The sequence below is a fragment of the Rattus norvegicus genome, chromosome 2, assembly GCF_036323735.1.
Source record: "Rattus norvegicus strain BN/NHsdMcwi chromosome 2, GRCr8, whole genome shotgun sequence".
Taxonomy (NCBI): domain Eukaryota; kingdom Metazoa; phylum Chordata; class Mammalia; order Rodentia; family Muridae; genus Rattus; species Rattus norvegicus.
In genome coordinates this window covers 188135737-188161279 of record NC_086020.1, presented here as the reverse complement: position 1 = coordinate 188161279, position 25543 = coordinate 188135737, and the positions used below count along the sequence as shown (strand labels likewise).

Below are 25543 nucleotides of genomic sequence, written 5' to 3'. Positions count from 1 at the left end.
AGGCTTCTTATTGACCCATGCTTAACAGATTTCTGCTAGTCAAGTAAGTTCCTGAAGCTAATATATGTTAAAGAGTGAAATATTATAATCTCCCTCTGAATGGGAAGAGTAGACAAGAAACTGTGGTTGTTTTACTCTCTCCAGAAAGGATATTTATTTTAACTCCAAGTCAGGGCATGGGCATGGCACTGTGAGGGACCAGGAAGATACATGTTGACTAACCAAGTCAGTCGCAGGAGCCACAATGATCATCGAAGTGACAGGTGCTTACGTATATTGTCCTCCTTAGTGGGCAGAGAACATTAAGTGTCAAAATCAGGATCTGTCACACATAATGGGCAGGTATGGCACTATCAAATTAAACTGATTGGTCTCGAATCTCAACTATGAACTTTGTGATTAGACAATATACTCTATCTCCCCATACTCCACATTAATATTTATAACTAAAGATAATTAGAGCCTGCCTATAGAGTTACTGTATCCACAAGAGAAACTAGTGTAGAGGAAAATCTGATCTAATATGTTGGGCATAGATATTTTATTATTATACTTAAGCCACATAGCCAACCACTTCATTAGTACTGTTCACACAGGGGATAAAGGCAGGGTTTAAAAAAAACTGAATGGAAGGAACCACTGGATGCTTGGAAATGATTGGACAGACTTACAATCAGTTCAATCAGCTGACCAGTTAAGAGCTAAGCTTTGTACCTAGGGCAGAACAGCATAGCTGTCTGAGCTGATCAACACTGCCAACTCAGTTTACCTCTGCTCTAAATCAGAAGACTTGGAGCAGATTTGTAGTAAGTACCATGTGCAATACTAATAAAATGGTCCCCGTCTCAAACTGGGAGTGGCATAAAGTATCAGAATAGGCCAGGCTATGCTGCAGAAGCAGTCACCGAACTTCAGTAACTTACATGTTTTTTAATTAAATTTTTAAAAAATAAATTAAAATTTATTTTCAAGAAATTTATTGGAAACACTTTAGATTTATTTATTTCATTACTTTATGTGTATGAAGGTTTGTTTGGCCTTCATGTATGTCTGTGCAGCAAATGCACACCTGGAGGTCAAAAGAGGGTATTTAGATCCCTGGGACTAGAGTTACTGATTGTTGTGAGCTGGGAATTGAACTTGGGTCCTCTGTAAGAAGAACAAGTGCTCATAACCCCAGAGTCAACTCCAGCCCCTCGGGAACATCGTTTTGTAATGTCTTTTTACCTTATCTCAATCTAGGTCGACAGAGAGGCTGCAATCATTACGGTCCCTTATGTTCCCTTATGGAACAAAGACTATTTCCTGACATGGTGAGAAGGACAGAAGGATAAAAAGAGAACGGGGCATTTTCTTCAACCTCTTCTTATAAGAACACCAATCCCGTTCTTCAGAGTAGAATACTCATGCTTCATTATTCCCTGAAGACTTTATTCCTTAGGCCCATCTTTTAGGTTCCAATACATGCGTTTTAGAGGGATTCATACATTCAAACCAGAGTATAATTAAATAAAGTATAATTAAAGAGATAGAAAAATGCTTACAAAATATCATTTGACAGTCATATTAGAAATGTCTTAACTATGCAACAAAATAATAATATTAAGTAGGCTACTGTTCTATTGTGACATATATTAAGACATTGTGTAATCATTGAAGTGTAACTATGGACACTACCTGAAAGCATGAACAAATACATAGCAGGCAGAAAGCAGGAGAATAAGTATGCAGATCTAAGCCGTAATTATAGCTTTATAAATGTGTTCCAACCATGACTAAAAGGAACCTGGAGAAACATAAGCATTTGTGCTAGATTTGCACTATTTAGAGAAGTAGTTTTCTTTTGAAATTTAAGAAGAAATTGTTTTTAACCATAGATATAAAAGTTTTTAGACATCAAATTTCTTCCCTCACAAATACACCCATGTCTGGAGGTGAGCCTGTGTTCTCATTAAAAAGTCCTTTTTTAACCACTGAGATGGCTCAGTGGTTAAGAACACTGACTGCTCTTCCAGAGGTCCTGAGTTCAAATCCCAGCAACCACATGATGGCTCACAATCATCTGTAATGGGATCTGATGCCCTTTTCTGTTATGCAGGCACACATGCAGATAAAGCACACACGCACACACATACACACACACACACACACACACACACACACACACACATGCATAAATACTTAGCCAAGCATAGTGGTACATTCCTTTAATCTCAGCACTCAGGAGGTGCAGAGGTAGGGGGAGGCAGAGGTAGACAGATCTGTGTGAGTTCAAGGACAGCCTGGTCTACAGAATGAGTTCCAGATCTGCCAGGGCTCTATTTCATAGAGAAATCCTGTCTTCAAAAACCAACCAACCAACTAACCAAATAAATAAATAAGTCCAGTTTTTAAAAGACAGGGAAGATGTTCCATAAACTTCAAACACCAATTGTTACTAGATTTTAAGAATTGTTTTATTTTCTACATAGTTTTCTGTAATTTCTGAATGGCCTCCAATAAATATAAACTTTTGAACAAAAGAGTTATTAAAAAAAAAAAAAGCCCGTGCTTCAGCGGTGCTTCTGGGAGGCCACAGCTCACCCAGTTAGCTCATATCTCTTCTGAAGCACGGCTGACTGTAGACAGAATCTCTCTCCACAACTCAACAGCCCATAATTTGATTTCAGACACAACTAAATATAGCATCAACTTTGGTATGAGGGATAGAAACCTGAGCTCCCTGTCCCCTCCCCCAAGGCAACAGTGGATTCTTTTCAAGACAGGTGGCTTGTGGGTCTTGCCTAGTGTCAAACCGGACCTTAGTTTTGTCCTTTCCTGGGAATATTTTAAATGAACATTAAGGGTACAAGCTGGGGTGGGGAGTGATTTTACTGGGCTTGGGGGATTCTAGACTAGGTGCTTTTCAAATGGCTCCTCTAAACCTCAGGATTGTTATGCTGTCCACCCCTCCCAGGTTTCCTACTAAAGATTAGAACTAATCCAAGAAACTGAGGTAGGTGGACAAGTTCCTGTGTGGGCTCCTTGCTGTTCCACCAGCACACAGGCATGCCGTGTCTCTTCCCCAGTCTAACCGCAAGGTTGATGGAGAGAATGGATTCCTTCTGAAGAAGCCTTATTGGTCTATCTTTGGAAATGTGGAGAACATAGCTCTGGGCCATGCATGCCACTGGCCTTATCAGAGCCTGGGCTTCTGAATAGAGCCTTGTTCTCAAATGTGCCATCTGCAAACAAATCTAACTAAACTGTCAAATATAGGCACTTGTAATGTATAGCTCTTTTTTTAAAAAATTAAAAGGCCAGCGGTAAAGCTAATGATAACAGTGATCACGTGACGTAATAGAAAGGTTTATTTCAGAGCTAAAAGGGAGCTCCGGGAGGTGAGCCCTCTAATTACAGTATGTCTGTCTTGTTTAAACATTGTGCGTAAGTAGATGTACAGGGTCTGGGCAGCCCCCTCCTTGGAAGGAAAAGCTTTCTGTGTGCTCTCAGAACAGCCACAGTTGGAGAGTTCACATTCTAGATGCTACTCTGGGGTCTCTTAAGGCGTTTGGAGCATTCTGGGATGTTCGGGAACCCTCTGCCTCCTTGGAGCTTCTGATAGAACCCAGTTGCTGTGGGAACTACAAGGGAAAGAAGCTAAACCAGGGGTTGATTGAGATGGGGACAGCTAATAAGGCTCTAAGGTTTGGTTAAGAAGGCTGCATCCTGAGGAAGTTTTTGTCCATGAATTAATGGTGAAACTAACAGGTCTCATCTCTCAGAGAATCACCCTGTGCCCTGTGATGCCATGGGAAGCACAGCCTACATTCAGTTTTGCATCGTTCTTAGACACCATCTCTGACTCTGAGGTTACCTGTGGGTGAGCGATGCAGGGGTATGGGAGGACCACCTTTTCAAGGTGCTCCCCTGCAGTTGGTTGGTTTTATCCCAGTTTCCTCATTGGGATCAGACTGAGAGTCTGGCAAGGGTCATCGACCGCCACCTCCAGGACATCAGTCCTCCTGGCCTTCTAGGGAGGCCGGGAAGGCTGGAGGGTGTGTGCCGCGGCGTGTCACCTGGGCGGGTCCCGGGCTGCACGGAGCCCCGCCTCCTCTCACTCGCGGTTGACAGCTCAGCTGGTGAGGATCAGCTCGTGCCAGCCAGTCGCGTCTCAGCCTGGGAGCTTGTGCGCCCGCGGCCTGGGCTCAGCGGCAGCGGCGTCCAGCCACCTCCCGAGAACAGTCCTTGCCTTGTACCCATAGCACCGTTAGCTGAGGGCGCGGCTGCGACCGATCAGCTTGCTCTCTTCAAAAAGCAGAGAGCAGACCTTGTTCCTTCACCCGGCGCCGGCGCCAAGAGGAGCTGGGGAGGAGGAAGAGACTTCAGCTTTTTGCGCTGGAGACTCCTGGGCAAGGCTTGGCATCTTCCCGGGCTGCGGCCACCCCTGGGTGACCGGCACCCCGAGAGCGAGAAGAGCGCCTGGATCATGGAGCAGACCTGGGCCAGGTAGGAAGCGGTTTCTCCCTTGCCGCCTGTGGACTTCGGGTCCCTGCCCTATTCCCTCCCCCGGTCGCCCCTCACCACTAGAGGCCTCTGAGCTCTTCTTCCTTTTTCTGTCCTGTCGCCTTCCTGGTTCCCAGCCCACCTCTCCCAGCCTCCCACACGCGCTCTGCTCTTTGGCGTGTCCCCAGCTCGTTGACTCCTTTTCACCTACTCCTGACGTCAAAACCGCCCTGGGGTTGCCCGGAAGTTTTTCCTGTAGCCATGTGTCCGCCTTTCTTTTCCTGATTTGGGAATTTCTTTTCCAAGAGGCTAGAGAAACTCTGGTAGATTTACCCCCAGGGATACCTTTAGTTCCCCATACTTTTAACGTGTCGTTCTCATCCTGCCATGTTTTCCACCTCAACCTCACCCTGCCCTACCCACACGCCAGGAACCCACAGGGGCCAGTAATGCTCATCTTCTTGAGGCTTGGGTCTGATCTCACTGTGGAAAGGGAAGGACGGGGCTCTGAGCACCCTCCACTGCCCAGGCCAAGGCCAGGACGGGTCGGGGATAGGTCGGGTTGTGGAGGTGATGGCAGAATTCCGTTTCCTTAGCCCTCCATCCCACTATTTCCTAAATGTTCTTTAAAACAGAGCTGCTTCACGGACTGTCAAGGATTAAAGACCCTATGTTCAGACAAAGATTTCTTCTCTCTTTTTCCCCCGGGCAGTCCCTGGGTGTGGGAAGACTGTATCCCAGATAGATGCTCTTCATCCCTAGAATTTAGCTTTGGGGAACGGAAGTGTGGACAAGTGACTGTTTTCACTCCCGAGACAATGAAGACAACAAATACAGAAAGTAAACTGGGGCTGTACAATAATTGTGCAAATATGGGGGTTCGCCATTGATTGCTAAACTCAACAGAGTGAATGGTTCATTGTGAATTTTGAAGAAAGGACAAAATGCGCCCAGGGTGCATTGCTGCCGGAAAGGACTTTGTCCGTGTGAAGGGTCAATCCTCCTTTTTCGTCTTTTCTCCTAGAGAACTGTGCTCTGTTTGGGGTTTCCCGTAGTTTTTTAAAAAGTGCAGTCAAGAGACAGGGTGGGGCTCAAAGCCATGCTTTGAGGGTTGGCCAAGGGACCTGGGGCTCTTAAGTCTGGAGAGGGGGAGGGCAAGCCAGGGCTATTCAAAGATCTGAAGAGCAGTTGGTGGTAGGGGGATTAGATGAGTTTAGAATCTCCTAAAAGGACAGAACAACTGACGGATGCAGCAAGTTTCAGAGGGGCAAGGTATGACTGGATGGCAGGAAGTGTCCTCTGAACACTGGCCTACCTGATCCAGGGAGATTACTGACCCTGCCTGTGTTCAAGCAAGGGCTAGGAGAGTGCCCGCTGGGGAGAAGCATGAGTGTGTCTGGGGCTGTTGCTGTCTATCAGCGTTTCTCACACCTTAAAAAAATAACAGTAATGGTGGAGCTGGAGAGATAACTCAGTCAATAAAAAAGTACTTGTCTTGCAAATATGAGGATCTGAGTTCCTTCCCTAGAATGAACATTAACAAACAAACAAAACCAGGAAAAGCCTCTCTCTCTCTCTCTCTCTCTCTCTCTCTCTGTGTGTGTGTGTGTGTGTGTACACACATGCACGCACCTGAGGAATGAACCCTGAGATTGTCTTCTGACATACACAAAAGCATGCATTCACACACATACAAATATATGCATACACATACACACACACACACACACACACACACACACAAAGTAATTGTGTCAAAGTCTCACAAGTCACAGAGTATCTAAATGTGATGGGTAATCAGATCAAGAACCATCCCTGACTTATTAACTTGGTCCTACTTATGACATCCAGTCACTGTTACCCTGACTTTAGCACCGTAGATGAATTTCACCTAGTTTTAAACAGTTAGACACAACTGACTGAACTAACATCCTGCTTCCTTTACTTACTCTTATGCTTTTGGGATTCTTCAACACATGCGTATTGTTGTCGTTGATTTATTCTTTCTTCTAGCTAAGATTCTATTGAATGTTAATATGTCTGTTGATTTGGGCAAGTAAGAGGGTGTTGCTATAAACATTCGGTACATGCCATTTGCGAATGTGTGTGCATGTTTCTGCCGGGTAAACAAGTAGAGATAGGAGTATTAGGAAAATGATGGAAATGCGTGTCCAGCTTTTAGGAACACCACCAATCTTTTTCTTGTTCTTTTTGTAATTTATTCACTTTACATCCTGATCGCTGTCCCCCATCCCAGTCCTTCCTTCCTCCAACACTCCCTTTCTCTGCTGAGAAAATGGAGGCCCACTCTAGATAGCCCTCTACCCTGACCACATCAAGTCTCTGCAGCGATAGGCACTTCTTCTCCTACTGAGGCCAGACAAGACAGCCAAGTTAGGAGAATGGATTCCACAGACAGGCGACATCTTTAGGGATAGCCCCCACTCCCATTATTTGGGACCCACATGAGTACCAGGCTGCACATGTGATAAATATGGGGGGGCGGTGTCCAGCCCATGTGTGCTCTTTAGTTGGTGACTCAGTTTCTGAGAGCCCCTAAGGGTCCAGTTAGTTGACTCAGTCTGTTTTCCTGTGGAGTTCCTATCCCCTTCAGGGCCCTCAATCCTTCCCCCAACTCTTCCATAAGAGTCCCCAAGCTCCATCCAGTGTTTGGCTGTGGGTCTCTGCATCTGTCTGAGTCAGCTGCTGTGTGGAGTCTCTCAGAGGACAACAATGCTAGGCTCATGTCTGCAAACATAACAGTATCCTTAATGGTGTCAGCGATTGGTGCTTGCCCATGGGATGGGTCTACCAAATTTTTTTAATAAGTGGTTATAAAAGAGGTTTCTAAACAAGGCATCCAAAGGGGCCATGGTGAAAATGCTTCACATCACCAGTCATTAGAGAATGGCAGAACTGAGTCCCATGTGGCTACTACATCCATATCAGAATGGCTGACACTGAGTCATCAGAAAACACTGTTGGCTGGCAAAATGGATCATTCCACTATTACTAAAGCCCAAACCACACTATGGAATGTATTTACAATGCAACCAAATATACATACAAAGCTCCATGTAACGATACTTAGCCTTATCAAGGGTTTTAAACTCAGATGTTTTCTATGTTATTTCTTTAGAAAATCAACACCGATTGTGACTCAGTTTATTTTATTCACTAAAGGGTCACAGTTGGCAAAACCCATGACAAAAAGATGACGGCTGGTGACTCAGATCTTTCACTCATAAGGCAGACCAGGTTATCAACATCGCTTGAAGAGAAGCCCAAATGGTCATATGTTGTATTAGATGCTAAGCTTATAACAATGAATAATGAGATTGGTCGGTTCTGCCTTTGAGGGCTTCATACTCCAATCACCGATAATTTTGTTTGCTTGTTTATTACAGAGTCTCACTATAAAATCCAGGCTGTCCCTGATAATCCTGTCCTACTTCCTCCCCCACCATTTAAAATTTTAATAAGGTGAAGTGGAAGCAAAGATCTACATCGGCTACTGTCATAGCATTAGCTGTCAACCTGACAGGACCTAGAGTCACCTGGGAAGAAGGAACCACAACAAAAAAACTACCTTGATCAGACAGGCCTGCAACCGTATCTGGGAGACTTTTTTAACTGTTAATTCTTTGTAGGAAGTCACAGCCCACTATGGGCGGTGCCATCCCTAGGCATAAGAAAGTCAACTGAGCAAAGCAAAGGGAGCAAACCAATATACTGTGCTTCTCCATTGTATTTTGCCTCAAGTTCCTGCCTGGAGTTCCTGTCTTGGCCTCTGTTGATGATAGGCTATGACCTGTACGGTAAAATGACCCCCAATCTGCCAAGCTGCTTTTGGTCATGGTGACCGTCTAGGACAGCTACTGGGGAAGATCATTGGAAGAGCACAACCTGAAGGATGCTGAGAGGGAACGGTAACCATAACTGCTAACATTTATTTAGCTTTCAGTGGGTGCTGATTCTTTGCATCTGTGAGTTCTCTTAACACTCCTAGCTTATGCCATGAGCAGTTTTCAAGACAAGGAAATCCAACTTCAGGGAGAATGACTCGTTTGTCCAGTGTGACCCATACAACTAAGGAAGAAATGGGAACTCTGGTGATCTAACTCCCAAACTCAAGATTTTTATTGCTTTATTTGAATTAGGTCTTGTAGGTGACTTGGTTTCTGAGTTGGTTTTGAAAAGGCTCACTTAGGTTGGCTTCCTTGGAGCTTATAGATATGCTGAAGTCTGTGATTTTCACCCCAGGTTTCGTTCCAGAAAGTCCTGGAAAGTGCGCTGCCTGAAAAGTGCTTCACACAAACCCCACGCTCTTTTGTTTTGTGGCTTGAAGTGGTTTCATGAAGCCTATAAGCTGGCCTTGAGTTTCTTAGCCTCTTGCCTTCACCCCCCTCCCAAGTGCTAGGATTACAGGCGGGTGCCCTGCAAGCCCAGCGTCCTCATGCTCATGTTCAATCTACCCACAAAGGACCAGGGTGTTGAGTATTTAGTTCTCAGTTGGACACGCCCTGACAGCTACACATCACCTGCCTCTCTGCAGTACCATGTGTGCCTTCTCTCCGACCGAGGCTTCCTACCTGACTGCTGCTGTCTCTTTGTTGAGTCCTGTATAGAGAACGTGGTAGGTTCTCCAATAGCAAATTTCCCATAAACATACTGGGCATCTAAAACACTGGTTTCCCTCTGGTCAGATTGATGTCCCTGGAGAACTTCTGAAGGACTAGTTCATGGAGATTATGGAGAATTTGATGGTGAGGTTAAGTTTCCTCCCGTGGTGAATCTAATGGTAGAGAAATTGTTGTTCTGAATATTTAGTGTCCTGGACTGGAGATGCGCTGAACTTCTGCCTTAGAGATTGTAGGTATTTGATCCAGGGCCACTTTTGTATTAGTTTCCTGTTGCCAAAATGGCGGCTTATGATGCAGAAAGCATGCAATGCTAGAGGTCGGAAGTCTAAAGATCAGCCTTTGCATCTTTTTTTTTTTTTTTTTTTTTTTGGTTCTTTTTTTTTTCGGAGCTGGGGACCGAACCCAGGGCCTTGCGCTTCCTAGGTAAGCGCTCTACCACTGAGCTAAATCCCCAGCCCCCAAAGATCAGCCTTTGAAACTAAACTCAAAGCATCATCAAGTCTGTGTTCCTTCTGGAGCTCTAGGAGAGCACCCATTCCTTGCCGTTTCCAGAGTGGGGAGACCCTCCGCACTCCTGGCCTTAGCTGCTGTTTCCATCACCACATCTCTTTCTGTCCTTCAAACACCCCCATGTCCTCCTTATAGGGACCCTGGCAACCACTTTGGGGTAAAACACATAATCTCAGATGGTCTCTTCTCACGGTCATATCGTTGAGTCCCTATTGCCATGTGAAGTGACATATTCACAAGCTCTGGTGATTAGGACCTCCTTGGGATGTCATTGTTCAGTCTGCACACTGATGAATACTGGAAAAGTCATTACTAATTCTCTTCCCCTTTTGGGTGGGAATATTCTTGCTTGTGGCATATGGGGACTCTGAGTAAGTGGAGCAAGTCATATGTGACTTTTATACAAGTTGTCTGAATGAAGAACTAGAAGAAAGAGGAAAAAAAAATTCCTTATTCAAGAGCAGCCTGAAAGAAAAGGATATTCCTCTGTTGTTTCACGTGCCCTGTAATTAGATTTAATAAGATGTAAACATTACTTGTATCTGCTTTGCAAGGCGGTGAAAATCTGGAGAAGGCAAAAAAAAAAAAAAAAAAAAAAAAAACCAAACCAACAATGAACCAAGAAAATCAATGGTCCAGGCTCAGGATTTGGTTTCACTCCTTCTCTATAGAATCAAAAGCGCAACTTCAAGTAAGATAAGATACTCACCAGCCATAGGCATACTGCACCCACCAGATCCCATTGGTAGCTTCTTGTGTTTGTTCTACTCTTTGCTGACTCTCATCTTGGTTGAATCCACGGGAGCTACTAAGAGTCCTGCTGACAAATGGCTAGTCAGAGCCAGAGATGGCACTTTGCCCCATTTTACAGATGTGGCTTCTGAGGCCAGGGAGGTTGTGTGATTGTCTACTGTTCAGAATTAGTATGCACAGCAGTTAGATGCTGCTGCTGTCTTGCTTGACTGGCATTTTGCACATAGCATTTTGTAGTAGGAAAATGCTGGCTTTCCTAATTCTATTACTGAGGCGTCTTTAGACAGTGAATTCCTGTTGAATATTCATCAGTGCTAGCAATTAATTTTCTGTATTTTGAGGAGGAAAATCTCTGCCTTGGCAACCGTGCTCTACACTTGGCTGCAGCCCGGGGACTTTGTCTCAGTCGCTGCTTTCACTCCTTTTTCCCAGAACTAGATCAGGGTAGACTGCTAGCCCCCACTCCTTTCAGCCACCTAGGCTGGGTGGGGGAGACCGGGAAGGTTATTTTACTCTGGAAGCAGGACTTGACTGCATTTCATCCCGGCATCCGCCTCATCCTGGGAGCTCACTTCCCTGTGTCTGTGTTGACCCTCAGATGATGTCTTAAGACACCACCCACATGAAAATCCATCTGTCTTATAAATAAGATTCCCAACTGGGCTCAGGACATCTCACATGTTGTCTCGGGCAAAAATTCAAATAACATTTAAAGTTAGAAAAAAAGTCCAAAGTGAAAAATAGATGTCATGGTGACCCAAGGTGGCTCCATCCGATCCTATTTTAAAACATTGGGGCACATGGGGCCATGTTCCCTCTGCCTCACAAATCTTCTGAGATCTCCAGTCAGCAGGACAAATACGATGCCATTTGTTTCTAAGCCCTCATAGCCAAATCATCGTTGCTCATAGACTACAATGAATGTTTACAGTGATAACCACGACACACATCTTTGTAGTACTATCATAGTTTGTGACACCTTTCAGTTAACCCAGCTGGACGCCCACTGCTCTCCTGCTTGTTGCTCTACGTGTTGTATTCATCATGGGCAGTAACGTGCCATGTGGTGGGATCACAGCACATCGCTTCACCATTTCCTACTCTAAATGTCAAGATTTGCCCCACTTCTACTAAGTCTGGGTACCAAAGGCTGGGAAATCTGCTTTTGTTCTGGAAGCCCAAATTGGCTGCATTGTGGCCTTCCAATTTCCCACCTTGAACTGTTATAACTTCCCAGCAGATGTCTGGATGCTGAAAGCATCTTCTTCGATGGGATTTTTTTTTAAACGATCGATGTTCAGAAGTAGAACAGTGGGATTAAACACTTCCAGTTTTTGAAAATGCATTGAATATTCTGTAAGTTGCGTTTGTTCCTATCAGACAGATAAGTTACAGTTTATCTGTCTTTTGAAGACCTGAATCCCCATGTGACAGTGAGACAGAGACAGAGACAGAAAGAGATACAGAGAGACAGAGGGAGTATAACTGGTGTGCATGACATAAAGTGGCGCATCTCTAGGTAAGTTAGTACCAACATTTCTACTTTACCCTCCTTTGGGGGAAAACACTCTATTGTGATTGTTAGTCTCTAGCAGTATTGGGCATTAAGACCGTAATAAGCATAACATAGGGACATGAGTAATTAAGATTTAGGATACAGCAAAATTATGCATACAAAGTGTTAGGATGCCTATTAAAGGAAAAGGGAAAATGTTACATTTGCTTATGAACTTACATGTATCATCCCTTACATCTTTTGAGCTAAGTCTTTGTATGTTTTTTAACAGAAAGAAGTGTGCATTTGTGTGTGTCAAATAATATTTAAACTGAGTTTGTTTCAAGAGTCTTCTGAGGGGTTGGGGATTTAGCTCAGCGGTAGAGCGCTTGCCTAGCAAGTGCAAGGCCCTGGGTTCGGTCCCCAGCTCTGAAAAAAAAAAAGAGTCTTCTGTGCTCTACTTGAGCTTCCCCAGGTTTTGGTCTCATGGGAATAACATTGCCAGCAGCCGCAGGGAGCTGGTTATACAGTGATTGCCACTTTATACACCCTGATCTAAAATTATTATGTGTGGGCCTTTATATACCGGTTGTTCCCACCCACACACCTAGCCTTGCCTTTGCTAGGGTAACTGTTTATCCTCTGTGGTTAGCTTCGTCATTGCCTCCTTTGGGAAGTGTTTTCAGAAGCAAGTTCTTGGTGGTTTCTATAGTCGGTTCTGTCTGTTCTGTATAACTTTGAGCCTACTTGATTTATTTAGTATTTTCCATGATCTTATTTGATGGGACAATGGACTCATTTTTGCCTAGACCATCAGTAAATCTTCGGGTAAGAATTCTCCAGATACCATTCCCTGAAAGCCTGATTGTCTCTCAGGTGTTGCCTTATTATAAGTGGATACAACAGGAGAGCAAAGCCTGGCACCACTGTGCGTCCAAGTTGGATGCCATTGCTTAGGAAGTGTGGACAGTTTGTGCTATGATACATACGTTTAGAGCCGGGTGCCTGACAGTGAATGATGCTGACTCTCTCACATGGCTCCCAGCCTTGCTTCAAGGCCCTCTCATCACAGTTCTTTAACTTGAGTTTGCTTGAGTATGGTGCAAACACTGGCATTCCTTGGGGGCATCCTCATCTCTTATTCTCTCTCTTAGGAGAAGCTCAATCCTGAGGGCTGGAGAGATGGCTCATTGGTTAAGAGCACTGGCTGCTCTTCCAGAGGATCTGAGTTCAATTCCCAGCACCCACATGGCAGCTCACAACTGTCTATAATTCTAGTTCCAGAGGCTCCAACTTCTTTACACAGACATGCAGGCAGGCAAAATACTGATGTGCACAAAATAACAATTAAAAAAAAGAATCTCAACCCTGATTATGTATTCCCTGACACCCATAGACCCCTCCACCCCCCATCCCTTTCCCTGTCTCTCCGAACACTGAGTTTATTTACCTCATTGCTTACTTTAGCTCCTTGGCTCCCCCATACCACCCAGGCTCTCTGCTCCTTCTTTTCTCTGTGGAGCCTGTACTCAGAGTGAACTGTGAAAGTTACTTTCTAAGCATTATTTTGCCGTTTCTAGCACCTAAAAGTCCATAACCCTTGGTGAGAGCCGTATCCCCTTAGAACTCTCTAGGCTGTCTTGGTCCTTTATCAGTCCATGTAGAGATACTGACTCTAGCTGTACTTGTAATTTCAGAACAATCTGTAATTTTCCTCTTCCTGTTTGCGCCCTCCCTTCTACTTTCCTGAACTCATCCTGTGAAAGAGCATCCCTTATACCATTCTTTTTTTAAAAAGCCCCCAGCCTTTTCTGGTATGAGAGTGTTTTGCCTGCTTGTGTGTCTGTACACCACACATGTGCCTGGTGTTTGTAGAGGCCAGAAGAGAATGTTGGATCCCCTCGGACTGAAATGGCAATTGACTCTGGGTCCTCTGAGAGAAGAACAGGTATTCTTGATTGCTGAGCCATCTCTCCGGCCCCTCCTTACAACCTTGTATTTTAATAGAATGAGAACAAAAGCAAGGGCTGGAGAGGTGGCTCAGGGGGTAGGAGGCCACTCTGCTCAGTCTGGTTCTATTTTTGGAACCCATGGTGGCAGGAGGGAGCCAACTCCTGTATGTTGTGCACCGATCTCCACAAGTGTGCCATAGTATGTGTACCGCATGTGTGTGCACGCACACACACATACACACACACATGCACACACATGCACACACGTGCATACACACATGCGCGCACACACACATGCACACACACATGCATGTACACACACACACACACACACACACATGTAAAAGTAAAAACTATCTAGGGATCACCTGCTCCTTGTGATTTTTCATTTATAGATTTAGAGAAACAAAACTGAAGAACAATTAAAAGTAAAAATATAAAAATCTTTTTAAATATGGTCTGTATGTAGTGACATTTAACAAATGACTTGTTTTTCTTTTTTCTTTTTTGAGATTTCCGTAAGGATCATGTAGCTCTTTAAAACTCACTAACTATAGACAAAGAAATTAAACATTGAAAGACTGTATGAATCAAAAGCAAATAGAAAGGGAATAAAAACAGCCAGTGTAGCACTAAAGTAGACCGAGCTGATCTCCTCACCGCATCCCAGGCACGGGGATATTAGTCATTAGTGAAAACTGAGGACCACGAGGACCACAGACCACACTGGCAGGACCCAAAGGAGAAGTCAAAAGGTAGGTTCTGGAAGTGTGTAGAAAGATCCTCCCTGGTGTCCTGGCCAAAGCCAAACCAGGTGTTTTTAATGCATCTTTTTAACGATGTACAGATGTCTCACCTGTCTCCTTGCTGATTCAAAGAGGCAGAGGGAAGTTGTTAGAAAGTTGAATGTCTGATGGCCTTGTAAGGCAGAGTGAGGAAAATAGTCACCTGAACTGCCTTTACCTTCGACAATATGAAATCATTTCTCTGAACCGCAACCGGTGGCGAGATGCAAAAATAGTTTCCTAAAGGGAGACAGACATACACACACACACACACACACACAGAGAGAGAGAGAGAGAGAGAGAGAGAGAGAGAGAGAGAGAGAGAGAGAGAGAGAGAGGGGCAGAGACAGACAGACAGACAGACAGATCCTAAATCCTGGAGGCTGTGTGCACACATGCGGTCACGGCTGTGAGTGATGCTTGTCGTGCACTGTAGCAGTTTCAGATGAGCATGTTACAGACTGCCTCCTGAGATGCATTTGGTCACGGACACTTTCATGGAGAGACTGTACGAAGTGAAGGCTGTAACTGTGCTGAGGAGAAGTGGATGCTTCTGCAAGTCAGTCCATGCTTAACATGTTGGGGCGCTCCCAATAACGTGCTGTGTGTTGTGAGGGGCTTTGCTAATTCAGCATCCTCACTTGCAGAGATTATAATGATGGGTCTTGAGATGAGAAAAATGATGATCTCAGTGTGTTTATTTCACAATAGTCCCTCGTTCAACATCTGTGACTTCTACCCTATTTGCATTTGAATGGCGTCCTTTTGTGATTCCTGTGTCAAATTGTAGGGTAGGAGTATTTGGCAACATTTGAAGCCTAGAGGATACACTTGCTGTCTCCCTTGGCCAGTAAATAGGGGGCCTGAGATGTGGTCTCAGACATTCACAAATGACCTTGATTATGTCTGTCTCCATCAACTTTAATGTGTTTTGTTCCTTCTCTTTGACTGTAGGGAATAAGACCCAGTGTTATCATGGAGGGCTTGGGGAAAATGTAAATAGTCTAGAGAAATTTGGTTAGAGACGCTTTTCAGGATAAGACATGTATAAACCCTGCTCAGCACTTCTCTTTTGGGATTTTAATTTCTTTGTAAATATCATTTGTTAGACTAGATATGAGTATAGGCTGCTTTTCATACATAAGTTGTCCCAAGAAACAAATTTGTTTTGAATCTCCATTGTATCGTCTTGGCACAGCAGATAGCTCAACGTGCCTTTCTCTTAGCCGCTCAGGATTCATATCCCTGGACTTAAGGCAGGCACAGAGGAACCATTCATGCATGGATATAAGTAGGGTATATGGACAGGGAAAAGGTCTGGAGGGGCTGGAGAGGTTGAATGGTTAAAGGCGCTTTCTATTCTTGCTGAGGACCCAATTTCAGATTACACTGTCTATTGGGTGATTCCCAACCACATGTAAATCCAGACCAGGGAGTCTAATGCCCTCTTCTGGCCTCCATGGGCAACTACACTCACATGCACAGACCCACACACAGATACACGGGTATGCACATAATTGAAAATAACATAAATCTATGTTTATGTTAACTACTTTTTCAAGGTCTGGAGTCATACCAGTTTTTAGATCCATGTTCCAGTGTAGTGTTGCTGAAGGCCTCTTATTTTCCAGGCCTCTTCCTCACCTGTAGAATCAGAGTGAGGGCGTCTGTTTTACAGGATGTGGTTGAACAGTGCCTGGAAAGTGTAAGACACCCCTTAGACTGTGGCGGCAGCCTTAGTGATGGGTGTGGCAGGTCTCCGTAGTGATTGTCGTGGTCATTAATCAGTGTTTCAGTGTAAGAAAAGGTGTTGCATTGTAAAGTTGTGCCCAGGCGATTCTAACACGGTAACCTGTAGATGTCTTTATTGTCAAGTTAACGCCATTTGTGAAAAGCCTATCGTTTACAAGTTTTCAGAGCCAGAACCTATCATGTGTTACAAAAACAAGCCAGGGCACAGTTACTATTTCCTTTTAGCCATTTTGCATTTGGCAGGATTGAATGTGGTTAGAAATAAAAATATGAAAAATCTACCTTTAGGAAATTTCTTTCACTTGAATCAGATAGAATCTAGAAAGACATATCAAAGGAGTCTTTTTTTAAGATTTATTTATTTTATATTATATTTATAAATTCTTTGCCTCTGTGACTCGTGCCCATTGGGTCAGAAGGAAGCTTTAACAGATAGTTTAGTTGTGAGCCACTCTGTGGGTTCTGGGAACTGAACCTGGGTCCTCTGGAAGAGCAGCGACTGCTCTTGAGAACTGGGTCATCTCCCTTCCCTCTCAAAGGAGGCACGAGCCTTCTCAACAATGCGGAAATGAAGGCAGAATGTATGTTTGGTTTGATGCCTAACAATGTGGAGACCCCAGTAACCAGCAACTGTCAGAAAATTCCTTATCATACTGCAAGCCTTTGCTTAAAAACCCACATTGCACCTAACCACTGAGATGTTTTGTCTTTAATGTAGGTCATTAACTAGTAAAAGCAGTGAAAGCTAAAACACATTGTCCAAGCCAAATGTGGTGGCACAAGCCTTTAACTTCAGGTCTCAGGAGGGAGAGGCAGGAGGATCTCTGTGAATTTGAGGCCAACCTGATCTGCCTAGTGAGCTCCAGGACAGACAGAGCTATAGGGAGAGATCTCACCTCAAAGCAAACCAATCCCATCCCACCCCAAATCCTAACCAGCATTACTACCACCACTACTAACAACCACCTCTCTCTCTCTCTCTCTCTCTCTCTCTCTCTCTCTCTCTCTCTCTCTCTTTCTCTCTCTCAGAATCTTTTGATAAAATAGGAGAGAATGCTCCCTTGCTGTGTTGGTTTGAATAAGAATGGCCTCTTAGAGTTGAATTCGAGGTTAGCAGGGAGTGGCACTATTAGGAGGTGTGGCTTTGGTGAAGCGGGTGTATAAAGCTGGGCTTTGAGGTTTCAAATGCTCTAGCCAGGCCCAGTCTCACTCTCTTCTTGCTGCTTGTGGATCTTGATGTAGAACTTTGAGCTACTTTCTAGCACCATGTCGGTCTACATGCTGCTATGCTTGCTACTATAAGGAGAATGGGCTAAGCCTCTGACCTGTAAGCTGGCCTCAATTAAATGCTTTTCTTTATAAAGGTTGCTGTGGTCATGGTGTCTCTTCACAGCAATGGAACACTGACTAAGACAGTTGTGTGGTGTGTGTTTTTTAGACCTCCCTAAGCCTCTAGCCTTTCTCTAAGGCATGTTTCTTTGTTACAGGATATTTGATCACAGTGTGAATCCCAAGATTGTGTAATTTACTGAAAAAAAAAGAAGTGTTTCTGGTTGTGGTGTACCTCATCCCTCAGCACACACCATTAGTCCCTCGGGCTGGAAAACATATACACCCTTAGTACGCATCTTTAATCTAAAGTTGCTTTGTAGAAGGAAGCACCCATGTTTGAAAGTGACGTCAAATCGAGTGGCAGACAAAGTGACGAATCAGGGAAAGAGTTGACAGAATAGGACACGCCCAACTCTCACGAGAAGAGAGGAAAGGAAAGCCGCTTAAGGAACAGTGCAGAAAGGAGGAGGTGGTTTTATGAAACAGTTGCACAGGGGTACAGAGACAGGCTGCAGAGAGGACAGGCTAGACACAGGTGAAGGCAGAGCAAGCCAGAGACGGAGAAGGAGCCAGAAGATTAGAAAACATTGCCAAGTTAGTATGAAGCCAAGCAGAGCGATTCAGTCAGCTCTGGCCTCACAGACTGCATTCCCCATTCCCATTCTGAGCTAAGATCTCACGAGAACTGCTCCAAGGCTTCCGAGCTTCATCATCAGACATTGCTACGTCAATGACCCCGCTCCCTGCATCAGTTTTCTGTGTTAGTCACTGCACTGTTGTGACAGCATATCTGAGCTAAACTGCCTTCAAAAAGGGAAGGATTATTTTGGCTCCAGCCTCAGTAATTTTAATCTCTGATTGTTAGGGGTGTTAGGCCTGGTGACAGCAAGAGTACATGGTAGAGAAAAGTTGCTTACCATGTGGAGCTCACAAAGCAAAGGGAGAAAGCAAGCTGAGGTCTTCTTTTTTTCCAATATAGTATTTTTATTGGTTGTTTGAGTCCTTCCAGGTCCCCCACCGCACTCCTGTGATCTCCACTCCCCACAAGGGAAAAAAAGTCCAACTTGTGTTGCCTAGATACTGGAGCATGCTCAAACTCAAAACGGCCAGCCCCTTGAAGAAAATTGAGTCCTTTCTCACCCACACCCCCTCCATATGGCACACAATACAACAACTTCCTTCCATCAGACCCTACCCATCCGAGATTTCACCACCTTCCAATAGTGCCACAAGCTGGCAACTAAGACTAATTTACATATTGGCCTTTCTCATGCCTTTGAGATCTAAACAACAATGATATTTGATGTAGTCAGGTAAAGATATAGTGTGTGAGAGCAGACATGAAGTGTTTTCTGCCTTTGGTTTTCATTTGAGAGCCAAGACTTTGGGAGAAAAGCTTGAGGAAAAGGAAGTACATGGACCAGGAATGAGCCCTAGAAAGCCATTTGTGGGTAGGCTGGGGACCCAAACCACTGAGCACACCCTTGGTCTCCCTGTCTTCAGCCTGTTCTCATGTTGCCTTACATACTTACAGCTGTCCTTTAAGACCTAGATTCAATCCATGTCCTCTGCTTTCCATGGCTTTCTTGGACATCTGTCCCTGTGAAGATATTTCTGAAATCCCTTTAAAGACTTTATTCTCACAATTTTCTCTTTGAACCATGTGCCTTAGTCTCTGAATCTATTATAGGATGACAAGATCCATAATTTCTATTTTATTTCTAGTGCCTTGCATGAAGACTTCTCCACACAAGCTTATGTAGCTGGAAACCCTAAAAAAACAGGGCTGTGGAGATGGCTGTGCTGGTAAAGCGCTTGCCGTGTAAGGGTGAAGCCTTCAACACTCAACAGAGCCAAGTGTGCTGGTATGGCACACACCTGCGATTCCAGCCAGAGTTGCAAAGACAGGAGGATTCCTGGGACTCGCTAGTCATGCCGCATAGCTAAACAAGCCAGCAAGTTCCAGTTTCACTGAGAGACCCTGCCTCTTGTCTCCTCCAAAAGAGAAGGAAAGAGAGAGAAAACATCTGATGCTGAACTCCACCACCCTCCATATGCACACGTATGCATGCACACACACACACATACACACACATACACACACATACATACACACACATACACACACACGTATGCATGCACACACACACAAGCCATTCTTACCTGCACATACACACCAACACACATACAAAATTCCTATAAAAATAGCAATAGCAACAAGTCCCAGGTTTCTGTTATATATACTGCTCAAACATATTACTTCTCTGCCTTCAAACTGTGCTTATAAAAGTGAACTAGAAAGATAGAAAAGCTGGTCTTTGCCCTTTTTCTTGGAGATGCTGAGCACAGATGGTAATGAGGGAGGGAGGGAGGTCCAGGAAGATACTCAGGACTGCATCCAAGCCTGCGGCCTGGGGGAAGGAGCTTGAGAACAGCCATATTTGGGGTAGTTTTCCACTCCTATAAGAAGAAAAGTCGAATAAATCTAAAAAAAAAAAATCAGAACCTTCGGGCTGGAGAGATGGCTCAGTGGTTAAGAGCACCCGACTGCTCTTCCAGAGATCCTGAGTTCAATTCCCAGCAACCACATGGTGGCTCACAACCATCTGTAAGGAGATCTGATGCCCTCTTCTGGTGTATCTGAAGACAGCTACAGTGTACTTATATATAATAAATGAATAAATCTAAAAAAAAAAATCAAGAAGAAAAGTCAACCCTAGGGTAATTAGTCTAATAGGTTAGGCTGAAGAGAAGAGGATGGTGGAACCTAGACTGGCATCCACACCTTCCAAGTGGGTTTGGACATGATCTTGGTTGGTCCTAAAATATAATTATCTCATGTATTAAGAAACTAGGTGTTGAAGCTGATGGGTAATGGGTTGGTGACTCCTTTCACTCTGAACATTCCATCGGTGGGATTAGATGATGGTACCAAAAGCATAGTTGGCAAAGGAGGGTCCATCTGCTTATTAAAGAGACAGCACAGTGGGCCCATCACAGTGCTGCTCTTTGCTATGGAGGAAGGATCCCAGGCCCCCACCTTGCTCCCCAGTATCAAGAACAACTTGAGTAGTGGGCCAGTGTGGAATTGGCTCTTCAAAGGAGCCGGGCTCAAGCGAAGCATACTTGAGTGTCTTGGATATTCCTTCAAGTAACTACCATCCCTAAAAATGATTAAGAGGAGCCATCACTCAGTCTGACAGCAACAGAGTGTCAGGGAGTAGCAGATGGTTGTCCTGATAACTTCCAACCTAATGGCCTTGGAGAACCACAGGAAGAGAGCGCCAGTGATTTAAGATACAAAGTATCGATATTTTGAGTCGAACATCACACCAGTTGCTTCTCAGCTGATCCAGGAAACTTGGGTGAGATGGCACACGGAAATCAAGCAAGTGAGCAGCTTGTGAGTGGGCCGTGCTTGGAGATTCTTGGTTCTTCCAATTAAACAGAACGTTGTCTTGGCAAGTCACCAGGGCATGTGATTTTCATAGAATCGTCTTGTTATTAACAGAAAAGTAAGGTTAGGGAGAAAGCGAAAGGTGAGCTGTTCCTCACTTACACAGGAAAGTGAATTTCTCTTGAAAAGACCAAAGCATCTGAGGGAAATGATTGTATATGGATACCTGTGTGGGAGAGCCATCAGGGCCATGGCGGACAGCGTGCTAGCTGAGCCTGAGCCATTTGTGGACTTGTGTTTTGTGTTTTGTATTTAAATCTAAAAACAGTTTGACTTCAGAAACTAGGAGAAGGGACACACACACACACACACACACACACACACACACACACACACACACACACATATATATATATCTTGGCTAAAACAGAAGAACATACCTGTGTACTTACCATATGGTGTGTGCGTACATGCGTGTGCAGGCTTGGGGTCTGTCTCAACTCTCCGTCGATTCTCGCTGCACTTGGGTTTATCAGATGTCTCAAATGGCAACCCTCTAGACCCATGCTCAATGTTTCTGCCCGAGGGTTACTTCCTTCCCCTGGGAAGCATCAAATTCCTTCCCAGCCTTTTTCCAGCAGTGGAGACTGCCTACTGTCTGGCATTAAGAGAGAGAACTTGAGCTGTTAATAGAGCTAAAGTGATTTTTTAAAACTCTCCTGGGAGATTATGAGTATGCCTTTTAACTCGGTCCCATCTAAATTGGCCTTTCCATCCTTCCAGTTATTGATCCATACCTCAGGCAGCAAGCCGAGTGCGTGCATGTGGTTGGGGGAAGGGGAGGCCTTTGGGAGGGCTTTGTTGCAACCTGCCCCTGGTCTACCATCTGGACTCTACAGACCAAGCAGGATTGAGCAAGAGAGTGTCTGGAAAATACCTTAGATCCTTGGAGAGTGTTAAAATGTATTTTTCTGTGAAATGTTAGACTAGTCAGTATTCTATCACTGAGACAAAATGTTAGACAAACACAAGTTAAAAGGGGAAAGATTTGTTTTGGGTTAATCAATTCTGAGGTTAAGTCCATGATCACTGGCTCCATTGTGGACCCTCTGGTGAGACAGAACCCAGCAGAATGAGGGAGTGAGAGAGGAAGGCTGCCTTCCTCTTATTGGCCAGGAGGCAGGAAAGAGTGAGGGACAGTTGGGGACAAGATATATGCAAGGTGACCTACTTCCTTAACCAAAGTCCCAGCTCCTGGAGTTTCTGTCACTTTCTGGTACTGCCACTGGAGCTGTAAGGAATGGGAGTGGGGTGGGGCATTTCAGATCCAAACTGTCACAATAGAATCTGTAATTAGCTAAGAAAATAGAAACTCACACTCTGCTTTTGTGAGTATTTGAGGAAATAAAGGCCCCGAAAGGTAAAAATGACGCGTAAGCAAGCCAGTGGCTTTCCACACACGCTAAGGAATTGAGTGTTGAAGCGGAGAAATTGCCCATTTGTCTAAAAGCAGGAGCGAGACTCCATCTGCATTTTGTCTGCACCAGGGTATCACCCTTAGGTAGCCTGTGAAGGAGTAGGTTGGGAGGAACAGAGCTGTGGCAAGCTGGAAAATACTTGTCTGTTCTATTTAAAAAGGGTGTGTGAAGAAGTAGACCCTTCATTTTTCAAGGGAGTGTAGAAGTATGTCACCCCGGTGAGAACAGAATAAAACAGGTTGATGGGTGGATTTGGCCTGGAGGTTGACTGGGCCTCTCACAGCCGGACAGCCTGAACTGAGCACGCATGCTCAGCGAGTAGCGACTGATGATGATAAATGTCCCCTTATACAAATCACAAGCCATTATTCTGCTTAGTAGTTTTGACATCTTTTTCCATCTTCACTTCCACAGGAGGGAATCTAAAAATGGTGCACACATTTCTCTCTTCCATGGCCTGGCTCCCTCGCAGGGAGACTTTTTAATAAGGATAAAAGAAGGGCGGAGGGCTGGGAAGACGGGCGCTGGTGATCTACTTTTGGTTAATAGAAAATTTCCAGTTGTGTGCATTCCAAATGCGTCATGTCTGATATTTTCATGCCCATCTGGTTAACAGAGTGAAGATTTATGTTGATGTTTCCCTGAGGCAAACATCAATTTCCAAACAAATGCCAGAGTCCCCCTCTGTCTCCCTGTGACTATTGTCTGGCTTCTAAAAGGAGAAACCCTGGAAAGCATTGCCTGCAGAGTTTGTTTTGTTTACAGTCATCTGGGGATACCCAAAAGCCTAAAGAATAATATGTCCAATAACAAAGCGCCTCTCTGAAGAATAATTGCAGCCATCGCTGGCCCTGCCTTACTTGTGTGCCCACCCAGCCTGTCCAAACGGTAGCCAGAGGCAATTTCAAACCTTAAGCCACTCCGTTCATCTTTCTGATTCATAGACCCCCCAGTGAGTCAGTGCTTTCCAGGGTCCTGAAAGGCTTTATCCAGTCTGTGACCCCTCCCCTCACTCTGCTCTGTTTGGCATTCTAGTTGCTCCCTGGAGAGCCTTTGCATTTGATGCTATCGGCTTCTCATATACCCCCATAGCTGCTCAGTGCTCCACGGAGTAGCCTTGTCTACTCAACACTGCAGCCTCATCTGCCTCTGCTTACCTGTACACCCATCCCCTCCCTACATCCATCTTCCCTGTCCCGTCACTATCACATCTGAAGAAAAATCCACTGCCCCCAATTCTGGGGCCCTTTCCATTCCCCTCTACCAAAGGAGCCCAATCCTTATCACTTTATTTCTGTGGTATTAGCATACCAGTGTGACTGGCGGCCTTCAGGCTCTCTCAACAGCACAAGTACCTGTGGCACTTCTCAGCTCTTCTCACCCCATCCCAGGCCTGCATGCTTCCTCCCCTAAACCTCTACAGCTCATGAGCTCCTTGGGCTCTCATTCCCTTATAACCCTACTATTTTGGCTATGTGCTCTCTTGGTCCCCTCTCTCTTGGTCTTCTTCTGTCTTTGTCTCCTCTCTCACTCCCCCTATCTCTTTCTCCCCTCAAGTCTGTTGGCCTTGTTCAATCGACGGCTTTTTCTCTCTGCTCTGGACTCTTTCAGGTGCCTCTGGCTGTGCTTTTCCTCGTGTCTACAATAGAAACCTTCCTCTCAACCACACCTCCAAGTGGTCATGTCCTCCATTTACACACTCACCCTTTTGTAGAACTTGTCCCCAAGTACTCCTATACTAAAAAAGAAATCTATTTTCAAACAATACCCCTAAGCAAAATTAAAATATTTTTTATCCTCACTGGACTAATCGTCCCTTTTGAAAACTGAAATCTATTGTTGAATCTTGTTTACTGTTATTTTCTGGTATTGTTTTTAATTTTTTAGCTTCAATAAAAACTCTGATCTTTGGGGCTGGGAGCTATAGCTCAGTGCTCACTGAGTTAGCAGGCAGGAGGCCCTGGGCTGAATCTCCAGTATTTCCTAAAGTCCCCAAAACAAAAACTCAAACGAAACAGCACCTAGCAACATGTGGGTATTTGGCAAGTCCTTATTGACTGTTCTCTGTGATCTTTGTCCTCTCTGTGTAAAGGATGACAGTGCTTGTCTGTACTTTGAAGATGAAGCTCTGGCTCCTGGACCATGACATTACTAATGTTTTCATTAATGTTTTTCCTATAAAACCCTCACACTTCTTACTTGAGGTATCAATGCTCCCCATATGCCTTTGGCTACTTTTCATCATCAACTCAACACAATCAAGAGTCATCTCAGAAGAGGGAGTCTCCACTTAGATTGGCCTGTGGCCTTGGCTGTGGGGAATTGTGCTGATTGATGATCAATGTGGGAGGATTCAGTCCACTGTGGGCGGTTCCACTCCTAGAACACAAGCCAGAGCAAAGGGAGCCTGAGCCAGCAAACAGCTTTCTTTTATGATTTCTGCTCCAAGCTCCTGCTTGGGTTTCTTCCTGAATTTCCTTAGGGGATGGATTGTTACCTGGGAGTGTAAGCTGAAATCAACCTTTTCTCCTCCAAGTTGCTTTTGGTCATGTTATCTATCACAGCAGCAGAGAAATAAGCTAGAATGCCGTTCTCTTTTTTTTCTCACTTCTCATAGTCTCGCTCAGCATCTAGAACAATCTATGTGAAATATAAGGATTTGATCCTTTATTATTATTTATTCTCTGAGAAGGTTGAGCTTGGTCTGGTTGCTCCCTGCATTCCTCTAACATTTCAGAGACCTTCTTGACTTAGGACCTTTGCCATTGCCTCCTGAGAGAATATCTTTTTGCTCCTGCTCTTCATAGGGCTGATATCCTCCTTATATGGTTTCAATGGTCTCTCTCACCAGGCCCAACTAGTTAAGTTCTCTATGCTTTTGCCATTGTTGATCACAACAGCAGTTAAGATCTGTGGCAAGAGTGTAATGAGTACCCGTGAAGAAATGGGTGAGACTAGCGC

The 25543-nt window shown here is 44.6% G+C and overlaps 1 protein-coding gene across 27 annotated transcripts in view; it reads left to right on the top strand.

Annotated features, from left to right (window-relative positions):
* Pde4dip (phosphodiesterase 4D interacting protein) overlaps window positions 1–25543 on the top strand; it is a 196936-nt gene that overhangs the window by 17658 nt on the left and 153735 nt on the right. For 4 of the 27 annotated variants that reach the window (XM_063282462.1, XM_017591081.3, XM_063282467.1 and 1 more), the window contains exon 1: window positions 4086–4488. The exons of 22 other annotated variants lie outside the window; for them this stretch is intronic. In XM_063282462.1, the coding sequence (XP_063138532.1) occupies window positions 4469–4488 (20 nt within the window). In that variant the 5' untranslated portion in view covers window positions 4086–4468. Of the gene's footprint in view, window positions 1–4085; window positions 4489–25543 lie in introns of those variants that run through there. One more of the 27 variants, XM_039103044.2, reaches the window with a different exon arrangement.